This window comes from Pteropus medius, unplaced genomic scaffold, assembly GCF_902729225.1.
Source record: "Pteropus medius unplaced genomic scaffold, Ma_sr-lr_union100, whole genome shotgun sequence".
In the NCBI taxonomy this organism is placed as follows: domain Eukaryota; kingdom Metazoa; phylum Chordata; class Mammalia; order Chiroptera; family Pteropodidae; genus Pteropus; species Pteropus medius.
The window spans coordinates 48,433,700-48,450,500 of NW_024344378.1; the positions used below are offsets into that span (position 1 = coordinate 48,433,700).

Here is a 16,801-nt window from a genome sequence, read left to right on the forward strand (position 1 = left end):
GAATGGTGCCTATACCCACTGGTATGAAGGGAGCAGAGTGGAGAGGCCAGTTAAGGTTGGTCTGGTTCTTAGCAGCAATAGGGGACAGGTGATAGTATGACAACAAATTGGTATCTGGTGATAGCTTTGTGCATCCGGGGGATGGAGGTGGGAAAGAAAAAATAGGCACTGGATCTTTTCCGCTGAGGACAGACATGAGCTTTCAGTCACCTGCCCACTGGGCCTGCCCTCACTTCCAGATGAGGGGAAGGTATGTGTGTATATGTGTGGTGTCTGACTCCATGGATGATTTTGAGTCCCACAAATACCTTTTCTCTGTGAGGAAGGAGAAAAAAAGAGAAGCCTGAAATTTGGGCAGATCATTCGATTCTCTTCCCAGTGTTTATTACTGTCAATGGGGGTGCTATTAGCTGAGCCAGCACTTTATAGGAAAATTCAATTCCCCTCTTCCCTCTCCCCCGCCAAATGGAAACCCCATCCCACCAGGTGTCAGTTCAACCTCTCCACTCCTCCCTTCCACTCAAAAGTTGGGGAGGGGAGCTCTGGGCAAGAGGCCCTTCCTCCCTGTAGTTGAAGATAGTTATGTAATGCAGATTGTGAAATATTGGAAAGGCCTGACTTTTTACCCTCTCCTCCACTAACGGCTCGGATGGGGCGCCCCTGATGAGAAGCCCCCTAAGCCCCTGTCTGCCCTTATTAACGCAGTAGAGCTCTGTGCATGGAATTTTGGGGGACGCTATTCCTATTCCCCTGATTTGTCATGCGCGATAGGTCCTGGGACGCCCCGGGGGCACACGGGGAAATCAAGCGGCCTTCGCCAGCCCAGCGAGGCGCTGCGGGCCACCTGTTGCGGCGCGAGGTGGAGTTGCGGAGGCTCATCTGCGCGAGGGCCAAGCCCAGGGCCGGTGGCAGGCGCAGAGCTGAACGGGGGTTCAGATGCCAGCCTGCTCCTCGGGCTTCCGCAGGGTCAGCTGACCGCCCAGTGCGGAACTAAAGCGCCCGGCCCGCGCCGCCTCTGCCGCCGTCACGTTCTCTGTTCTGCGTTAGGGGCAGTGAGTCCGCCCCGTCGCCATGGCCGGGGTCGTGGTCAGTGGAACTCAAGTAAGTCTGCCAGGCCAGCCCCGCCCCCGCTGCGGAACAGTCGGTCTGGGGAGGGAACACTGAGGCGAGGGGCGCCCCCTGGTTAAACAGGGCTCCGTGCTCCACCTCAGGTCTGAAGGTGGGGAGTCTGTCCTGTGCCCAGGCCTGACACACCCCTTCTGTGGGGGATGCGGAAGGCCCCCCCGCCCAGGTCGATCTGGTACCCTTCACTTCCCTCTGCCTCCAGTGCTCACTGTCCAAGGCCCACCGGGTGTACTTCAGGCAGAGTAATCAGTGCCCACAGCCCACTGTACTTTTCGGCCCCCCTCTCCCCAAAAGTTTTAATTTCTTTCATAATGAAGAAAAAATCTCTGGTCCATTGTTTCAATCATCTTTTAGACCAATGTGGTTGTAAAAAACAATTTGTACTTCCCACACCTCCACCCCTATCACCATTCCTTTATTAAACTTCACAGTTGTGGTTTTTTTTTTTTTTTTTTTTTTTTATATAAATTGAAGGCAAGACCCTCTACCAGCAAAAAGATTATGACTGAATTTATCACAATACTTTATCGTGGTGGTCTGGAACAGAATCTGCCGTATCTCCTAGGTGTGCTTGTATACAAATTAGTGTGTGGGCTTTTTATTTTTGTTTTTCGTTTTTTGTTTTAAATGGAGGAAGGAGCCCAGAAGGAGCCCAGGAAGGCAAAAGCCTCGGGCCCACCAAAGATAGTGAAATCATGATGTGTAGATGGAGGGGCTGGCTGTAGACTGTCTCTGGCTCCTAAGGATAGGCCCCTTATCCAAGGCAGGTAGAAGGCTACAGCTCTCCAGTTTTATTTCAGCACCTGATTTTTTGCACAGGTGTCTGTGGGAACTGTCAAACCTCCTGTTTCAAGTCTGAGTGATAGACACCAGCTGTACTTGCTTTCAGCCCTGTAGTGAAACCTCACGTATTTTCAGTCATTGCTGGAGGGACAGACTCAGCTACTCTGCGACCAGGTGCCGTTTACCTGCTGAAAAAGCCAGGTCTCTCTTTTAACCTCTGATTAAGCCAGCCCTCATACTTCCCACCCTTTCCTGCACACCCTAGAGAAACAGTTCTAAGGTTTTGAAGCTCTCCCCTTGGATTGCCTAAGGCAGGTAGTGTCGGGCACAATTAGATTTTGAGATTACTTTGGGCTAAAGGGAATGTTTTTTTCCCTTTTCAGAGTTCAGAAGCGAGCAGGCCAGGGAGGTACCAGCCTGGGGGAGAAGCTAAAAATGATGGGTCTTATTTGGCTGGCAGAGGAAAACTGCTTCTGGGAGTTAACATGCCTGGCTGCCTAGAGGGAGAAGCTGGAGGAGAGGGCCTTTGCCTAGGAAGGGTCTCCTACCTCTCAGACCCTAGATCTCTTCATTTCAGACCCAGCATTCTCTGGGTGTAGTTTCCAGCTTCATGGAGGACTTGACAGTGGGGCTGAGAACTTTACTCTGCCTCTTTTTCTCTCCCACCATTTTCCAAACTTGATTTTCCCTGTACCCCCTGCTTTTAGTACATTATACGCAGCCAAAGGCAATCACTGATCTGTGGGTGAAGCATTATTGAGTACTTGGGGACCATTTTAAACAGATGGAGCTGCATGGGGGAGTTGCTGAGAAAGCAGGCTGGGAAAATGTCTCTGGGGCATCACTGCTCTTTGTCCTAAAACCTAAAGACCCTAACCCTGAGTGGCAGCCCTGAGTTTAGGGTCTTTTTGCATCATAAGAGGTAGCACCTTTAATGTATCACATGATACTTCTCAAACTTTGGTAGATCCTTCTTGGAGGGATGAACTTACCCTGAGCTCAGAGTGTTCATATTGTTTTTATTACAACATTGCTTAAATATACCAACATAAAACCTATCTAGAGACCAAAAAACTCCAAATAAAGGGATGATTTAAGTACAGAGAAAAAAACCATAACACCAATACAATTAATTTATGAGATGGATGATTGTGTTTTGCTGAAATTAGGTCACTGCTTTTGACCTCACTGTGGACTGACTGCTGTTGCCCTGGTTTTTAGGAGTTCCACAGGCCAATAACACTAAATGCTTGGGCATGTTGTAGTTCTCTCTCCACTTTCCTCTGTAAAATCTTTCATTCAATATGGATCTGACTTCGGTTGGTCTTCTCTTGGCTTAAATGCATCATTTATATTCAGCAGAAAGTTCTCAATCTTTCCACTAGTTTATGACAAAGTAGCAGCATCAATACATTTGTAGACACAAATACAAACTTGGAATTTGGGCACTGAAATTTTGTGCCTAAGAGACATCAGTATAACAAATCCCTTCCACAGTGATATTAGTCTGATTCAACAACTGTTTACCTGGTGGTCACCAGGTACTGAAAACAGTGCTATGTACTTTAAAGTGATCTCATTTCTGTCATATAAGTAAAATGAGAATGATATGTGACTCATGGGGCTATTTCATGAGGATTGAATAGATAAGAGACAGGTGGTAGGCATTTAATACATGTTGTTACATTATCCTCAACACCTTTGGAGGTGGTTAGTGTTTAGTTTACAGAAGAAGAAATATTATCCATCCAAGATAATACAGTTTATAAGCAGTAGCCCAGGAACTTGAACTCATACCATGGGCTATTTCTACCCTGACAGAGCTTCTAATACTGCAAATTTAAAATCAAGAATTTCTGACTCCTGGCTGGGGGCAGGCATCATAAAATCTCTGTCTTACTGACAAACCCACCATCCCGAGAAATGTCCTTGGAGTCAGACAATCCCAACTGCAAAGAGAAACCTTCAGTGTTCTGCAGAAATGTACTTGGAGTCAGAACATCCCACCTGCAAAGAGAAACCTTAAGTGTTCTGCAGTTTGGTAATTTTCTGCAACTCCTTAGAGGAGCTGGGTGTGTGTGTGTGTCTGCCAAGACATTCTTGTTTTTCTTTTTTGGTGTTCCTCTCCATAGGGTCTTTGATTTGATATGTTTTTACTTTCCTTGATAATGGTGTCCCTCTCTGTTATCATTCCGCACAAGGTAGAAGTCTTGGGATTCAGATTACATAAGATAGGCAAATTAAAAGTACAAAACTTGGTCCCCTAGTTCAGTCTAAATCAAGATAATCGACTAAATGCAGTGACTTATATTTCAGATGTGTTCTTCAGTGCCATTTAAGATTATCTCTATATCCTTTCTCATTTGCCGAAGAAGTTCACTATTTTTGATCTAGCTCTTCTGGCCTTCTTTCTTACATTAGGTGGTCATGTGCTCCAGGAAGCTTCCTGACATCCTGAGAGGTAGTGTCTTACGCTAAGGAGCACTTCTTAATTCTCTTCTTATGAGCATTGGTTGTAGTGCCTGGGAATGGCTGCTTACTGCTTTTAAGCCTATCTCAGGCAAGTCGAACCCTTCCACATGGTTGATTTAACTCATATCCCAAAGCTTCCAGTTTACCATATGGGTGGTCCAAGTATGCAGGTGGATTATCAAGTTGGTTTTTCTATTCATTTTGAGACTTGGTCTTTGTCTCTGTGAAATGCGAACAAACTGTGTTTTCTTTAGTTTTCTTGGGATGTGATGCTATTAAGACCATATAGTAAAACAAGCTGATGAAAGTCTTGTCAGACATGTTGTGAGTGATCCAAATACTTCATGGTGATCTTAGTGCTGCTGTTTCCTCTTGATGGGGAATCCTACAGAAGAAAAAGGAGAGCAAACATCCCTCTTTCTCTAGAGTCTGACATTCTCTTGGGGCCTTCAACATGGTGTCTTAAGGTAGTTCTTGGCCTTTCAGTTAGGAAGACTCAATTAGAAGCCAAAACATATAGTAGATGTGCCATTGCCATTCGTTGATCAAGAAAATCCACATCCACATGTGGATTTGGAAGAACTCCATGTCCCCTGAGTTGGAAGTCCTTATTCCTGGTCCAGGACTTGGTTCAGGCTCTACCACTAAAAAGCTGTATCACACTGGGCAGGCCCCTGGAATCTTAGTTTCCCTGTATAAAACAGGGTTTTTGACAAACTAGGTCCCTACTAGATTTAGTCCTTGGTGAGTCTGAGGAAAGAGCTCAGTTTCTATATCTAAAGCTCAGCTTCCCTGCCATATATAGTACAGGTCATGAATGATGATGATATGTACAAGATGGTGGTGTATGCCAGGGTGAAAGAGATGGATATTGTGGTGAGCACCATGGGCCTAGGGTGGGGTGGGGGTGGGGGTCAATGCGAACTTATAGTATAGAACAAGTTGCTGATTGAGTGGACACCCTGAGGGAAATTGAAGTCCCCAGACTGATTGAGCTTTATATCCGCAGTCTCTCCTTGGTATATGATTTCCATCCTGGCTTGGAAGCAGAACATAATTTATTATACAAGGAGTTCTGAAGAAAGATGAGTCCCATGTAGGAAAGGGGAAGCTTGCTAGATTGAACTTAGAGCCCTTTATTTTTTAGCCTGTATCTTCCAGAGTCAAAATTATTTTTTTGGAATCAGCTATTTTTCTGTCCCTTCTCACTTTCTCTCCTCCAGGAATGAAGTTACTGAAGGACAGTGAATACAGGATATTGTATTGTCAGCAGTTTGTCCCCATTGGATAGGAGAGGGTTGAGAGATGACTTGAAACATTGGGTAAAGTGTGATTCAAATTAGGTTGAGCCATATAAAAGTGCTGTTTTTGTAGTTCTAAAATGATTGAATATTAGTAATTCCTATGGCTCAATGTACTATCTGAGATGAACATGATATACTTGTTCTCCATTAGGAATTATAACCCCCTGGGGAATCCCTCACTCATTCTAAAACATCCTTATCTGTATGCCTAGAAGAATGTGGATTCGTAGGGGGAGAAAGATCCAGGTTGTAGCCATGTAATGGGCCTGAATTTCTACGTAGCAGTTCAAGGAAGGATATTTCAGGAAAGTATCATGCATTGTGATCCGCTGGCCAACTCTGACCCATGAGTTTGTTTTATGGGTTTTGGAATGAATTCCCAATCCTGCCCACAGGTTTTAAAACGAGTTTTAAAAACTGAGTGGTTAGAGCAATGAGAAAGCCCTCTGACCTTGTCACAAGTTTTTGGGTCAAATTTTAGTTCAGCCTCTTAATATTTGGGCATATTCTAGGTTAATATAAGTAAAAAGTGCCTAAGGGAATAGCTCTGCAAGTAGAGTGGTGTTGATTGCAAAAGGCTCCCTGGAGGAGGGAGACTTGGAAGCTCTGGCCATTTGTTGTTATCCAGCCGCCTTTGAATCAACTTTGTTCAGAGTCTGGCGGACATTTAATACACACTGGTAATAGGATGGGATTGGCGGTCTGGGGAGGTTTTCTTGTCCAACCCTATTTGTTCAGCACCTCAGGTTGAATGCTGGTAAGTGCATCTGCTGTGTCTTTTATGAAGTAATGTGCATAACAGGGTATTTGGGGGCAGGAGGATGGGGGGAGGGCAGTGGAGGAGGAGGAGAGCCAGAGGGGCAGCTGTTGGAAAGGCCCCTGAGCGAGAGGCTGATTGCTGCGATTATATCACCATGCTCTGACATTGGGTTTTTTTTGGACCTCTGAATCTGGCCAATTTTGTCCAATTTCCATTGTGCCGGGATTACTCTCCATCATGCTAAGTGTACCAGGAAAGGGTTGCTGTTGGCAGGGTCCTTGAAGCTCCCAAAGCTGATTTGATCAGAAAAACAGCCACAAATGAGGCTGTGTGTGTGTGTGTGTGTGTGTGTAGTATGTGTTTAAAGTTGCGGAAGCAATCATCAGATCAATGACTCAGGGTTGTGAGCAGCTGGGTGATTTCCGTTTGCCACATTGTTTCTGTTCTATTTAATTTCCAGGTGTCCTACATAGGCCAGGACTGCAGAGAAATTCCAGAGCACCTCGGCAGGGACTGTGGACATTTCGCAAAGAGGCTCGATCTGAGCTTTAACCTTCTGAGGTATGTAACCTTCAAAGGATGCATACCAGGCCTGGGAGGCCCAGTCCCCTGGTAGCAGCCTGCAGGTAAGAGTCGCACGTTCTAGCTCTGCATAAGCTGTAGGAATCTGAGACATATGGACTTGCACCCCTAAAGGTTTGACTGTGCTTCGAATGATTCTTTGGCTAGCTTCATCGTGCCACTGAAGAAGCAGTGCACATGGGCATCATCCATCTCACATGAGTTCCTGGGAGAGTTTCACTTTGTTCTTCTCCTTTCTCACTGATATGCAGACAAGTTAGAATACTCTTGGGGAAGGAGTGGGGGTGAAATCAGCAAGAGTGTTTTGGGGGCATTTAGGAATGCTTTTCTGGATAATCCCATTTCCCAAAGATTTGCCAAATCACCCATAGGGTGTGTGTTTGTGTATTTTCTTTCTTTGCCTTTTTATAAATTAGAACCTTAAATATTTGGGTGATGATTTCTCCCAGATGGTATTTCAAAGTAATTCAAACACTATTGGTATGGGTGGGTGGGAGGGAAACTAACAACTGTTCCAATCTTGGCAAAAGGTAAGTGTGATCTTCTATATTATTCCAGTGGAGGATATAGTTATTTCACGTCTTCCTAAATGGTTATGAATTGCGACTATTTTGGGGGCTTGGAGGAGGGAAGTAGAAGGTACCTGGAAAGCAGGTATCAGGAAGATCAATGAACAGGTGTCAGGGTGGTGGTTTTTCCTTTTAAGAAGCTGGTCCCACACAGGGCTTTTTTCCTAAGTGTCCTCTTGAGAGCTGTGCTATCCTCTGAATGGAAACAATTGTCTTGGGTTCAAAGGAGTGATGGGGAGCCCGAATCCCACCCTGCAGCTCAGGCACTTTTCTGCTTGCACACTTTGGAGTCTTTTTCTCTCCTAATTTCTGAGTCAGGACACTTGGGAATTAAAAATTTGAGGGAAGATGGACAAAACTCAAGGCATTGTGGCACCAGTGGGTAGAAGGGACTTTAAGGTAGCAGAGCTTCTTGGGCTGGTGCTCAGTAGCACATGGCCACTCTGACACGCATCGTCTCCAGAGAAGGGACATCCTGAGGGTTACAAAGAAAGGTACTGTGTGCATTCTCTTCCTGACTCCCAAAGGGTTTGTATGCTTCTGGGGAGATGTGGAAACTGGAAATTTACAGAGTAATACGTACTGATGAGAGGATGCCAAACAAATGACTCTAAAGAAATTAAGAATGGTTTTTGGTCCCAATGCCCAAGGAGAAGACAGAGTACACAGCTTGGACTAGACCATGCCTTAGACATGTGTGCCCCTTAAATAGCTCCCCAGCATGGACTCGGGCAATGAGTTCCTTTGCCTGGGTGTTGGAAGGAGTTCTTCCTGTGTGACTGGCCTCCAGGGGCTCAGGCTGTGGCTGCCTTGCTGGTGGGAGCCCGGATGTGGGTTTGAAGAGGCCGGGCCCTGTGAGGGAGTGTGTCAGCAGGCACAGATCATGAGATTGGACTGTCAGGTCTGAGGAAACAGCAGTCTTTGGCATACTTGGGGGCCCTGCTTCCCTTTGGCAGAGAACGTGCTAGACACTGGGAAGAGGGAGGGAGGAGGGTGTGTGTGTGTGTGTGTGTGTGTGTGTGTGTGTATTGTGTGGTAAGTGGAGTTGATGAGAAGGAGCTCTTGGTTCTGAGGGGCTGGATCTTTAAGAATTTATCAGAGGAAATGATGGTCTTAGAGGCAGGAAAATTTAGTGAAGAAGGCCAGTAAAATGGATTCAGAGGGAGAGGAGTTAAAATTTTTTATTTCCCTTTTTTTAGAGGAGAGAAATTTCCATAGTATTGAGTTCAAGGAGATATCACATCTGGTCAGGAGCCTATTCTTGTCGGTAGTGTGGTCAGTGATCTGCACACTGGGCTCTGGCTGGGTTGAGGCAGGAATGAGCAATGGAAGGGTGAGGTCTAAAGTTCAGGAAGGGTTTATGTTAGGACTGGGTGAAGCTAGAGGGAGTTACAGACCAGAATGGAGAAAAGCAATCCTGACATGATGTAGGTGTATTTGGGATCCGCTGTCTTATTTACCTAACTGGGGGATGAGGGGAGGTGGCACTATTTCTCTTGGGTGTCAGAGGAAGGTGCAAGCTTATTCAGGCATTGGTCTCTTTCTTTGCCTTCAGCTGGCTCAAAATTAAAGACGTTTTAGATGCTTAGCTAATTAAAAAAAAAGGGGAGGAAGGGAGAGAATAGAAGGGAAGATCATAAACTTACCTTCCAAATAAGTGGGTGTGGACCCAAGCCCACCAGGCTGCAGGGATCATCATGTCCAAATGAAATATCGTGAATTCCTATCCTACATTCTGTTGAAAGTTTCCCCCTAGTGCCCTTTACTGTTGCCATGGGATTCTGGAGAGCATATCTTCTGGTCAGTGTGCCTTGCACTCTGATTCATCATAGCTCCCTGCTCTATTTTTTTGTTGTCTGCTGGTCTCCCATTTGGCAGCCTATCTGGCCCCACTGGGGACACTCCCAACACAATGTTACTATGTATTATAGACTTCTACTGACAGTTCGAGGAGTGCTAGGGAGGGTTAGGGTGCTAATTGTAGCACACAGCAGGAGACAAGTTTGGGATGGTATTGTTCCTGGAAATCTTTTGGGTACTCCCTTGCCATAGAGAATTTCTCCCTGGCTGTGCCTCTCATTAAGGTCAGGCTTCCCGCGTGTGACCAGGTGCCTCTCTCTCCTAGCCCCTTTCTCTCCTTTGTCACTTACCCTCTTCCCAGAGCTGCCCCAGAAACAAAATTCTTCTCACTTTGCTGCACACAGAAAAATTATTACTCCCCTCTGCCCTTTAGAACATCTCTGCAGCCGTTCTTTTTATATTCAGAGAGTCATGTCAGGGTATTGCCCGTCCCCCCGCCCAATGCAGATGTTGCTACCCCTATATATTGTAAAATCAGCTGCAGTCTGTATTTTAGGCTGCAGTTTGTTTGAGGTAAGGAGTTTTCTGTATTCATTTTTTGAATAGTTAATACATGTACAAGGCATAGCCTTTAGAAGGAGCAAATATGCAACAGCGAAAAAGTCTCCTTTGCACTTATGTCCTTTAGCCTCCCAGTTCTCCTTCTGCATTGCTAACTACTTTTACTCACTTTTTTTTTTTTTTGTAGTCTTTCAGAGATACTCCGTGCATATCCTAATGTGAATTTCCTTTGCGGCCAGGTTTGTATTACTTCTTGCCAAGATGTTAGTTCAAAGGGAGGCACCAGACTTCATTTAACCACTCATGTGAGGAATATCCTTGTCTACTGTCTTACCATTAATTCATAGCCATAAACCACCATCATTATTAATCTCATTCATGAAAGTAGTAGTTCAGCTGATTCTATGGCCACCTGTTCGTGCTGGACGGAAGAATGGTTATAGATTTATAAGCTTTGAACTTTTAAGTCACTATATATTTTTTTCTTCCCATTACACTTTGGTCTTCTCTTTGCATTAACTAGTATGAGTCCTCTTCCTTCTATTGGGTTGTCTAATATTAAACTGGTTACCTCTCCATGCAGAAGGCTTTGGAAATTCAGGCTGTGTTGTTTCTGTGACTTTGTCCTGGGGGGCAAAAGTCCCTGGAACCAGAGTGTTCCCTGTGAGGTTGGAAGTTGGAAAGGGAAGCAAGACAACAGGTCTGAATAAAATTTATGGCTCCTTGAAAAGACTCAAATATTCTTCTCTACCCTTTCAGCCCAGATCTCATTCTTCCTGGACACGATTCCTAGGGGGTAGGGTCCTGCCATCCACCCGGAAGTGGGAATGGAGGCTTCAGGGAGCTAATCAGGTAACAGCAGTCAGGGGTTGTGTTGCTTCTTGAACACATTAATGATCACGAGTCCAATGTCTACATTTGCATGAAATTGTACTTTAGATTTTGTTTTTGAAGACAGTTTTTTTTCTTATAATAGTGATCAATATGGAAATCTTGGAAAACTCAGAAAGGTAAAGAAATCCTTTCTCTCAAATTGCTGATAATCATACAACCCAGAGATTACCTTCGTTAACATTTTATTGTCTTTTTTATAATGTCAAATATAAAAAAAAATGCTCTTGCTTACATTGTGTTGGAAGTAACACAATGTAACTTTACATGTTAATACTGCATTAATTTGTTTCTTAGTGTTGGATATTTAGGTTGTTCCCAGATTTTTGCTGTTAATAGTATCTCTATTATAAATATCCTTGTAATACTGATCGGTGAATATGTTTCTGATTAGTTGCTTGGGACAGTTTCCTAGAGACAGAACTGTCAGAGGGCTTTGATACAGATAGCAGATTGCCCTCAAAAGAGGTTATACCAATTTCTCCTACCAAGAATATTTGAATATTCATTGTCCCAAGCTCTTCCTTGAGCTTATTTTTAAGATTTTCATATTTTACTTTCTCTTTGCTGATCAATGAAGAGATCCTATGTTTTAACCAGTGCTGATTCCTTGATCTACTCAAGGCAAAGAGTTGTTAATGACTTGTTCCAGTGTTAATTTCCTTCTCCCCTGATTGGGAAATGGTGGAGTTCTCTCTGGTGGCCCAGTTTCTCTCCTGCAAGGGCCTTGAGTGGTTTGAGTGGGTTGCCTGCTGAGCTTTTGGAGCACTGAATACAAACAGTGATAAATATGCCCGTGTCAGTCTGGAAGCAAGATCCAGAGGGTTTAATTGATCTATGGCAACAGCAAGCTTATTTTTAAAAAATGAAATTGTTTGCAGTTGCATCTTATTTAGCATTTAGGTAAATGCACTGGATGGGGGAATTGTGTAGGAGAAAATTTCTTAATTGGGAGCTTGTTTGTTGCTTCCTTGGTTTTGGCCAGGCGGAAAGTGAAGGACTGGGGAGTTCAGGCAGCTCCAGTAAAGAGATGGTGATGTAGAACATGACTTGTCAGATAACATTTAACGTCTTGGTAGCCAAGACTTTGATTCCCTGTACTTACATTTTCTGGAGTGACCTCCATGAATGTAGAACCACCAAAAACAGTTTGAAGGAGGCAGGGAAGATCACTAAGGGAGCAGCTATCAGCCACTGTGAGTGAGGTTTATATAACTCTCCCATCACCCCACCCAAAAGTGTCCTGCTTTCCTGGGTTTCTGTGTTTTGGCCAGAGAAAATGGGGATATTGAACCACTGTGGGTAAGACTGAGCTGGGAAAGCAGTGAGTGATTAGAGAGAATTGTCTAAGAGGCCATACGAGGTTCAGATTTCTCATAGATGATGAGCCCTATAACTTGGAGTGTGATTTGGAATGTGCTCTCATAAATATTGTCTCCATATTTCCTGCAGTATTTGCTACTAGGGTAAGAAATTCCTAAATTTTTTCATAATGCTTCATTTCTCTCTTCACCCATTTTACTCCCCCAGAATCTTGGCCTCACTCTTCCACCTTCTCCCTCTACCCTGCTCTCTATCCTGAGGACATCATCGTGTGTGTGTGTGTGTGTGTGTGTGTGGGGATGATGCTCTCTCTGTTATCAGGGTGGCTGTTAGAAGCACTGGTGATTTGGGGGGAAGAAGAGGAGATACTGGTGAGCTTAACCTTTTCAGACTTTCTATTCACCGGTCCTCCAGATTCTCCACCAAGAAGTTCTATTGCAATGAGTGAAGCAGGGGCTTTACTAGCATTTAGTGAGTAAGGCTAGGGATGCTAACTGTCTTGCAGGGCATAGCACAGCCTTGGACAAAAATTCCCCCTTCCCCACGCTGGCTGCACTCTGTTGAGGAGGACCTCTGAGTCCTGTTGGAGATAGCTTGCAGAGTCCTGTTGGAGATAGCCTGCAGAGCTTCACAATAAAGCAGCCTGCAAATAAGTACCTAGAGGTGGCTGGCTCTACTCTCCAGTGGAGTCCAGGGGCAAAGTGTCGAACAAGTGACATCAGTCATGTTTGTCTTATTAATAATTGGTATTATGGAGCAATATGTCAAGGCTGGGCAGAACACTTAACGTGTTACTTCATTTAGTCCTCTCAACAGCATTTTGACAATGGGACTATTACCCACATTTTACAGATGAAGCAACTGAGGCCCAAACAGAAGAAGAAATTTGCCCCAGACTACCCCAATGGTTGAACGGGAGAGCTGATATTAAATGGCCCCCAGTGGTCTGACTTCAGCTTTACTCTAAACTGCTTCTCAAGGTAGAAATCATTGCTTTCTTTGTGCAAGAAGACAGGTGGCCATTTCCAAGCCTTTGTGGGAGGAAATTTTTTGTTTTAAATCATGAGCAGCCTGTGGAAGTCACCATAGCAGGGCCACAGTGGATCATGTAGCTCTCAGGTGGAGACCTTGAAGGCCTTGGAATTCTGTTGTATTCCTTCTCTCTCCTGTTTCTCCAAAACCTTCCTGATCTGGAAAGTTTGGGTTGGCAGGACCGTGTGAGACCTGGACTGGCTTGGGGTAAGGTGCTCCCAGGGAACTCATTCTCTTCTATTTCCCGTTGGGCTGTGAGGCATGGCTCAGATGGTCACTGTCATGGGGAGGAGAGATGGCTCAGCAGTGCTATGGCCAGGCTGCTTGCTGTCTCAGCCTTGGGACGGGGAACCCTGAGACAGATTACTGCATGCATGAGTTTTGAGTCTGGAGGGAAAAGAAGAAGAGGTAGGTGTGTGTGTGTGTGCGTGTGCATGTGCGTGTGCGCGTGTGTCTGTGTTCATCTCTGTGTTTGTACTTACATGTGTACTTGCATGCACACACCCACCATCTGAAAAGCCTCTTGTCTCCTCAGGGACTGCAGAGTTGGCGATTTCAGCTGTTCCCTGCTCTTTTATGATGAAAGGGGAGCGATTATTCTTTTTGCTGGTGTCTGTGTTTAATTGCAGGGATATAATAACTACAAATTCTCCCTGGCCGAGACTTCTTAATAAAAGGTCTCTTCTATCCCAGCTGCTTTCTTTTCCTTTTTGCATCCCCACCCCCATCACTGCCATAGCACAAGGTCACTTAGGGTTTTAAATGAGGGAGAGACACATACACATATGTTCACGTTTCGTTGAGAGTTTATATAAAAGACACCTTCTCCAGACCGATCATTATGGAGATCAGCTACGTGCCCCCCACCTTTGCACCACCTCCCCTTAGCTCCTCTCTGAGTTTATACAGAACCCAATTTTTTAGTCTCCTGGGTGTCTGTTTTTTCTCCGGTTCTGAAGAAATAAGAGCCGGCCAGAGCAGGGAAGACCAACAAAAGAGGTTAAAAAAATCCCCAAACCATTCTTGAGATAAAGCAAGACTTATTAAAAACAATTGAAGGGGAGGGCAGGAGAAGGGGGTATTAACCCTTACATGGGTGTGTTTTCTGCAGCTGGAGAAGTGTTTTAAGAAAATGTGCCATTGTTAAAACTTTTTCCTTGATGGATTTATTTTTTAAGGTAGAGAAATATTTTCCCCATAATTGGGTAACTCTTAATAGTAGCAATTGCATATTTATCAGTGTGAGGAGCTGTTATTAATGTAACTGTCAGGCCTAAACACATTTCTGCATTAAATCCATTTAGTATGTGCATTATTCGGGCTGGAATGTCACCGGGACATCAAAGCCCCCTAGGCATGGAGAGCTCAGTGCCCTGCTGTGGCTGCCGAACAGGCCCTTGATCAATAAATGTAACATGTTAATGCAGAGCAAATAGAATAAAAGATTTCTTTGACAAGACATGAAAAATCACCTTGTGGCAGCTGGCATGTGATGCCGTTTCTGGGGAGACACTAGCAAAGTTGATCTGACAAGTAAAGAGGAGAGATGATGGTTGTAAGGTGCTTTTGTTTCAAACTTCTTTCTTGACCTGTCAGGTTTTGAAGGCGCCTCAATGGCTCTTTTTTGTCATGTGAAAATTGTAGTCTTAGGTAGTTATGAAGCAGTTATCTCTTCTCAAATTGTGAATGCTGCTGTTTAATTGATTCACTTAGCATTTGAAACTGTCACGCATTAATAATTGCGAAATCCTGTAGATACTGTGCTAGTGTGTCATGCTTAAATGTGTAGTTATCAGAAAATTAATATCCTTAATGAACCGGTGCTTTCAAACTAACATTGCATGAAATCTCTTTTGCCCTTTCATTTGCTGAAGCCGCATCCGCCAGTTTGCCGAGAATCACCTCTCGACAGTTTGCTTTCTTGATGCCCGACAAATGCCAGCTTTGCTGTGGGTACATCGCGTGCTCAATGACAATAAATATAGTAATTATACTGGAGTTAGTAATTAACATAATTGTAGTCAATTACGACAAATACAGTGCAGAGCTAAATAAATGAGAGGGGAGAAATTAGCAAGCTAATTGATTTATCTTTACTTGGCTTTCTATTAAAACTGGCAGGGCTGTTTTTCTTGGGGTAGGGGGAGAGAGGAGGTGGAAAAAAATCCCCACAAGGATTGTTTACAAATAACTGATTTTGTTTTGAAGTTGCTTTGTCTTTTGACTTACTATGCGTCATCCCCAACTCTGCTTACAAGGAGAAAAAAGGAAAGAAAAAGAGAATTTAAATGTCAGGGGAACATTTTGTTAATTTAGCTACATCAAGCTGAATGCAGCAGCTAAGCAGAGAGACAAGATTTAGCTTTCTCTAAGGCTTGAGGAGTTATAATTTTTTCTTCTCAGCTGTTGCTCTGGTAAAAAAAAGTTTTAGATTGTGTGTGTTCATTCGTTCTAAGTCCCCATCAGTGAGGTGGTGCTTTACTGAATGGTACTTTTGGAGGTTATATGTGTATGCTAACTTGCTCAATTCCATGCTGCTGGTTTCGTGTAAAAAGTGGGCATTTTTTACTTGGTTCAGGTCCACTTGGTCTAGTTATGCCTTCTTCCCTCTGTACCCAAGGAAGAGATGGAGGAAAGGAGCAGAAATGTTGTTGGAAAGGGCAAGGGAGGGGCTCCAGTGAGGACCCTTTTTCCCATCTTTGCCACACTTCGGGGATACCTGGGGTCCTGGGCTGTCACACTCCTGAGGCTGCTTAGAAAGTTTTTGTTGGGGTCTCAGTGCCCATTTGTTTCAAACTGGTTTATTCTCTGTTGCCTGGAGCCCTGGTTAATGATGTCTATCGTGATTCTCTGTTCTTTGTTCACCCCTTTCAGCGTGTCTGCTGTTCATGCCACTGAGGGAGAACGTGTATGTTTGGAGCCCTGTTTTTTCTCACAACTTTGAGAAATAGGATTTTTTTTTTTTTTTTTAACCTCTTGACACAGAATAGGGGCTAGTGGCCATAGCTTTCATAGGGTTGGAGTGCTTAAAATCTTACCCTGGTGTTAGCCAAGGTTAAAATTCAGTGCTTTCAGGACGTGGCAGTTAAAGTATCCAGTTTAGCAAACTAAAGTTTTATTTCAAAGCCTTTTATTTAGCTCTGCTTCCTGAAGATTCTACCGGTACGTTGTTTCTAGTCTGACACAGGGGATTTAGAAGCGGCGATTTCACTTTTACGTAGATGGTACCTATCGTCGTACATGACCTCGTGCGGAATTGTTTTTCAGTTGCATGAAAATGCTGCCTCTGTTCTAGCGCACCAGGACGTACTCGGACACTGCTTAGTGTGGTCATTCTTTATGTGCACTTCATTTGGAAATCAATTTCTGACATGAAATATTTATAAACAGGGAATCACTTAAATAATTTAGTGTTTGCCAGCATAATGGCTTTCTGATGAAGTTTCAAATTATTTCAGTAAATGTGTGGAACTTCTGAGGGGAAAAGACTCATCTTTGGAGGGGGACAATGATATCTGGAACTTCAGCCTGCTTTAGTTTGATATAGGTCTAAGAGAAATCGGATGATTCATAGGCATAGCTCTGTTTTCCAGAGAAAG

The 16,801-nt window shown here is 44.2% G+C and overlaps 1 protein-coding gene across 2 annotated transcripts in view; it reads left to right on the forward strand.

Annotated features, from left to right (window-relative positions):
• Positions 1-657: 657 nt before the first annotated feature.
• Positions 658-16,801, forward strand: part of LRMDA (leucine rich melanocyte differentiation associated) — a 993,794-nt gene continuing 977,650 nt past the window's right edge. Inside the window, exons 1-2 of one of the 2 annotated variants that reach the window (XM_039872178.1) lie at positions 658-1,101; positions 6,905-7,005. In XM_039872178.1, the coding sequence (XP_039728112.1) occupies positions 1,072-1,101; positions 6,905-7,005 (131 nt within the window). In that variant the 5' untranslated portion in view covers positions 658-1,071. The other variant, XM_039872182.1, reaches the window with a different exon arrangement.